The 6,000-nt window shown below is 48.4% G+C and overlaps 1 protein-coding gene across 1 annotated transcript in view; it reads left to right on the top strand.

The window, feature by feature from the left end:
* The window catches only part of CAMTA1 (calmodulin binding transcription activator 1), a 1,228,941-nt gene that overhangs the window by 1,208,314 nt on the left and 14,627 nt on the right, over nt 1-6,000 (top strand). Inside the window, exons 20-22 of the mRNA XM_019541692.1 lie at nt 1,081-1,274; nt 2,013-2,087; nt 5,473-5,503. Of these exons, the coding sequence (XP_019397237.1) occupies nt 1,081-1,274; nt 2,013-2,087; nt 5,473-5,503 (300 nt within the window). The remainder of the gene's footprint in view (nt 1-1,080; nt 1,275-2,012; nt 2,088-5,472; nt 5,504-6,000) is intronic.

Here is a 6,000-nt window from a genome sequence, read left to right as displayed (position 1 = left end):
GGGCAGGTTCTCCATGTGCCAGTCTGCATACCACTCCGTTCAGCCCTCTGCTAAGGATGCGGCTCCCAGAGCCTAAGCTCCATGTGCCGGCCTGTGCACCACTGGGGCAAAGAAGGGATCCCATGGAGGCTCTTCCCTCTCCAGTGTCCCTCCCCGTTACTGCCAGGTGTGCTGAGCATGCTGGGCTTTTATCTACACTGGAGGCCTCGCCCCTAAAGTCTGCCAGACCTGTAAAGTGCAGACTTCAATGAGGTCCAGGGGCTCTTCACGCCCACCCCCTCCGAGCAGGGGCAGGGCAAGCCCCTCCCAGCTGTTACCTGGTTGGTAAAAATGTTCCACCAATCCAAAGTGTCCTTCTCCAAGCCGGGCTTGCCTGGCAAAAGTGGCAAGCCTGCCACAAAGCCATGAACAAGAGAAAGCAAATTAGCTTCTTTCTCTTTAGAGATACAGTCATCTTGACTGGAAATGTTAGAGGAATGTGTTCTCTTACACATCCTGTACATTTGTGCCTTTCTCAGCACTTGCTTGTAGTTAGTTCTGTCATTCCCCTGCAGTCTCCCAGCTACTTACATTCTGCTTCTGTGGGAAAACAGCTGTTTGTGCAGAACAGAGACTTTTGGCATCTTATAGCGAGTTTTGCTGAGTGTAATGAGGGGAAATAACAACAGTCCCTCTGTAGTCAGCTTATCACTGCTTGCAAGTGTGCGTGCAGTAGACAGAGAATAAGTTCCTCCCACTTTGCATTTGTTGTAAACTGGGCTCTTGAGCAAAGCAGGTGGTCATTACTTAAGGTCTCACATGCTCTGTCTGTCTGAAGTTAAATACATCACACTGCCACAACAACACCATTGCTAGCAGGCACTGTTGTAGAGTTAAACAATTTTTCCAGTATATATTAGGTCTTCAAGTCAGCGCTGTACCTTTCCTGATTTGCAGTGGGCCTTGTTTCAGATTAGTTCTCAGTCAGCTAGGCATAACTGAATTTGGCTTCTCATCACATTCTGGTGAGATGAGTCTTGGAGGCATTGGAGGCCCTGCTTCCCTTTGGAGTGCCTTAGCTTCTCTTTGTCTCTTCTGCAGTATGCACTTTATAAAAAGATGACACAAGCTGCCATCCTTATCCAGAGCAAATTCCGAAGCTATTATGAACAGAAAAAATTTCAGCAGAGTCGCCGAGCAGCAGTGTTGATCCAGCAGTACTATCGCAGCTACAAAGAGTGTGGGAAGAGGAGACAGAACCGCCGAGCAGCTGCCATTGTACAACAGAAACTCAGGTGGGTCTCCTAAGGGAGGGCAGAAACATACTCTTGCAGCAGAGAGAACAGGGGACTAAGCCGATGGGAGGGAGGAGGGGCAGAGATTCTTTGACAAACAGTGCTGTTTTGCGAGATGGGAGGTACAGAGACAAACCTAGTGTCCTGTCCACACACCGTGAATCAAAGGACATGTACACTTTAGCATGCAAAAACGAATAAATAAATAAAAACTGCCTGCTGCTTTTGCAGTGAAAGAAATATCTGCTTTTCTGAATGATACTCTCCACAGGAGGAGCAATCTCTGCAATCAGAGGTGTGTGCTCTACTTCCTGTGGCTTTAAGATTCTTCCCTGGGCCTGCTCAGGTTGTTTTGTCTTTGCATTAATTGTGAAATGTCTGCTTTTCCAAAAGCCCCTTTCAAATAAAAATCTGAGGGGTCTGAAAAACCTCCACTTCCAGGTGGAGGAGTCAGTATATCAAAGCAGTAGTCTGCACCTCAGTCTCTGTACAAAGGTGCAGCTAAGGATCAGTCACTGAGGGCAATAAATGCAAAGTAGGAGGAACTTTCTTTCTGGCTGCAGGGAACATAGGTGATAAGTGCAGACGCTGCATGATCCAGTCTACCCAAGCCTTGAGCTGGACTGTGTTGTACACGCAAAGCAGGCAAGACCACAGAGTAGGACCAAGATGCCCCCATTCAGTGTTTACACTCTCCTCAATGCTGCCATTGCCTGATGCTCCCTCCTCTGTGTTTAGAAGCAGTCTGCTCACCAAGAAACAGGATCAAGCTGCTCGCAAGATCATGCGGTTTTTACGACGCTGCCGCCACAGGTATGCCTTTTCCCCTCATCTGCCATCCCCAGGTCACCCCAAGCATCAGGCCCCCAACAGACTTAGCTGTGTCCCTTGCTCTGCTACAGATGGTGGGCTTGAAGCCCTGGAGGGAAGTGTACCTGAGTGACAGTCTCCAAACTGCTTTACAAGCTTCCCAAGCTGCACCTTAGCAGTTCTGTTCAGGGGATGCTGCAATATCTGACCTACCTTGCAACTGCCTTTGTTTCAAAAGGAGAGAATCCATGGAAAGGCACTAGAGCTGAACCTGTTTTTTTCTGAATAAATGGAATCCCTATCTAAATGGCAAGCAAAGCAGTCCGGTGCTGACATGCTAGGAAGCAGGGTGGTCTGTGGGGACCTTGTGCTCTGCTCTCACTTCTAGGTGTGCTCACACCACAGAGCAAGGTACAGATTTGCACACCTGGCCAGGCAGAGTGCGTGTGTTCACATGTACCCGCAGCCAGGAAGGGTCCCTTGAAAGTAGGCAGAACATGAGTTCCCAGCTGTGAGCAGGATGAGCCCTTTGCTTGGATTATGCCAGGTTGCCTGGGTTTCCTTTAAACTGCTATCTCCCCAGGCCTAGCCAGGCTGTGGCTATGGCAGTTTCTCTTATCCAAGATCCTTCCCCTCTCCTATCAGCCTGTCCTCAGCTGAATACTTTTGCAGAGGGGCTCCACTCATTTGCCATGGAGGCTTAGGGTGAGGAATGACCCTGGCTGGCTTCAGCTCCTAGCTGTGTTCTTAGGTGTGCCTAGTGTGTGTATGGGGAGGGGTTGTTGCTGCTGCTTGTCAAATGGGGAAGTTGGAGCGTGGTTGCTTTTAAACAAAAAATGCAGAAGAAACTCAAGGCAAAAAAGGAAAAGAACTGTGACCCTTCCCCACGTCATCTTCCTAACCAAGGCCCATTGCCTGAAGCTCCAAGTCCTGGCTTCTGCTGCCTAGACCTATCTCTGAGCCCAGAGGGTGAGGCAGAGCAGGTTGTTAGAGAGGTTCTGAGCTGATTCCCAGAGGAGATCTGGCCATGTTTCCTAGGGTATCCTGCTTCCCCCTGTCCCCTCCACAAGACATGCAGAAAGATATGCACGTGCTTTACTCTGGCAACTGCAGAGGTTTAGAGGTAACGTCCCGTTGCAGTGTTACTAGTACTGGTTGTTCCACCAGCTTCAAGAAGTTGATTAAAATCGTATTCAGTAAAACTACACAAGCAACCTAAAGAGCCTGCACAGAAATGGCAGTCTGAGGAAGACACACATCAGCAGGGGTCTATTCCCTGGCCCCAGCTCAACCCTCCTGGTGAAAGCATGACACTTTCAGGCTAGTTAAGAATTCTCTTGATCTCCCATAAATGCGTGGAATAGAGCATGAGTCACTTTGATGCAGAAAGGAGACAGTGGCCACAGCCATGAGCTGAGTTGAAAACATGTACTAAGGAGAGCAGGAACAAGAGCAGGAAGAAGCCAGTGTGTTCCCACCTCTGGGAGGAGGGAAAATGTGGCAGCTTTCAGATGACATGGTAGAGCCTACCTCTCCCCACTGAGAATGCACAAGGCAGGTAAGGTTCTTTGGGTAGATGTGATATCTTGTATTAGACCAACTGAGTAGTTGGAAAAAAGTTCTTTGCAAGTTTTTGGGCACAAGCACAAGAAATGTTGTGATAGGTAGTGGCCTGTGACTGCCTGAGATGGAGAAAGATAGGAGAGGAGGGCATAATAAGTGAACAGAGAGCACCTACCACTGGAAGGGAAATGAGATCTGGCTGGGTGCAGGGAAAAAGTAAGGTGGGGGTGGGGAGGAAGCTCTGCTGCTAATGGGGGAAGGGCAGAGCACAGCTCTGTCCAACAAAGGGTGAGGGCAGCAGAATCTTAGCCACAGGAACAGTGAAGAAACATTGGCCACTTCAACCTCAGGATATTATGCCTCACCAGAAACTGCTCTCTTCCTTTGATGCAAGGCTAGGTGCCATGGTCTCTCCAGGCTGCTTCTGTATAACCAGCTGGTCCCAAGGCTCTCCATTTGGGTGTTTTGGTCCACATCTGCTCATATCAGTGCTGAGTAGTTCCTCTCTGTCCAGGTGTAAGCAGCTTCTGAGAAGTTTCTCACTTACCCTGTTAGCTCACCTTCCTCCCAGAGGCCTTCAGCAGAACAAAGCTGATTTCTCCCATCTGAGAACCAGAGTCACGTGGCTTAGACCTGTGGGTAGCTCCCAGAGGTCATGAGCTTTTGCTTGCTGCAGTGTCTGACAACGGGTCCCAGTAATCATGGGTCAGCTGCTAAGAGAGGCCTACAGCTGTTGTCTGGGTATATGATAAGCTGATTTTGTAGAGGGTGCATGAGTGTCAGTTCAGTGTGTGTGGAAGGTGGCAGGATGGTGCAGCTCAGGTTTCTCCCTGATCCATAAGGATATGGGCAGGCCTTAGAGAGGCAAAGACTCCGTTCTTATCAGCAGTTGTTGGTAGGGTTGGAGGCCCAGAAATTCCCATTGAGCCTTATAGAACAGCTGGGCTGGCAGGGCTCTGAGAAGGTCCTATCTAATCCAACAGCAGAACAGCCGTGTCTGAAACATCCCAGACAAACTGTGACCAATGCTTGTTTGTTACGTGTTCACAGGTCCAAAGAAAAGCACTCTGTCCATCTCACAGTGCCAGCAGGACCTGTGAGAGTGTTTCTTATACAAAGTGAGAGAGGCCACTCAAGGCTTTTCAGATGTGCATCAGCTGAACAGCTGTGAATGTGTTTGATGCCAGGGCCGGGAAATGACCCTGCTTTTCACGTGGAGGTTGCAGTGGCACCTGTTGTTTGCTGCTCCTGGCCCAAACTACCTCCTTGAACATGAGCAAAAAAGACTTTCACATTTAATGACTCTGGGTTTGAAAACACTTGCCTCGCCTTCTCTGTGGTTTGCAAATGTTCCTGCTTCAGAACCACAGGAGAGGTGGGACAGTGTCAGTCCTGGGTGAGCTTGGCATAACTGAACTGGCTCCATATGCACTTGACCACCTATGTTTGGTGCATGGGTAATGTCCGTAGGCCACAATTGTCTGCTGGGGCACAGTCCTGTTTTAGCTGGAGACATTTAGGTAGAGATGAAATAGTCTATAGGGCGAGAGAAGGTAGGTGGAGCCTGGAAATATCACTGGGATAACTGTCGGTTTCCATTTGATTTCTGTATTGCATGTTACCACCCTACATGGTCCGGAGCTCTGATCTGCTCTTGCCTGACAGAAAACTGGAGCCCTCCAGCCAGCAGCCAGGGAACAGTCCTCTCTCTCAAGGCAAACAGAGCCCCTTGGTCTCCTCTTCATTAAAGTGAAGCTATTTGTTAAGGTCTCTTTAATGCCATTTTTATGCTAATAGCTCTTTGGTATTGTTTTGCTATCTGAAGCCCTCTGGTGGACCATAGGCTGTACAAAAGGGTGAGTTTAGCTGCCTGCTAGCCAGTTTCTCTCTATTCCATTTTAAATATTTTGCTTTCTGCTTGCTTGCATGGGGCTGCAGCCTAGATATGCCAGTAAGTTTCACCTCCATTAATTATATGAAAAAATACTGTACAAACTAACCCTATTGCAATTACTAACACTACCGCTTTTTACAACAGGGCAGAACACTACAGTAGATGTTACAAATGCATGAATAAGTGAGAAAGGAACTTTTTTATATCCATCACCAGGCATGCCTAGAAAATGGTGTTGGTGGGATCTTTGCAGTATCCAAAATGGCTGTTGTCAGGATTTTCTTTGGCATACGAATGGGTCTTCACTGACACATGCTAAATGAGTAACGACTTCCTTGATACTGACAGTTGCACTGCAAGCAAATGTTAATGCTGCAATATTCTCTCTCAGCAGACTCTTTCACAGTGCTATAGGATGCACTAGGTACATTTGCTGCAAATGAGCTATAGCAGGATGGG

The sequence above is a fragment of the Crocodylus porosus genome, unplaced genomic scaffold, assembly GCF_001723895.1.
Source record: "Crocodylus porosus isolate Cpor-Errol unplaced genomic scaffold, CroPor_comp1, whole genome shotgun sequence".
Classification (NCBI taxonomy): Eukaryota; Metazoa; Chordata; order Crocodylia; family Crocodylidae; genus Crocodylus; species Crocodylus porosus.
Note: the sequence above shows the minus strand (reverse complement) of the source record. Positions and strands in the feature narration are given on the sequence as shown.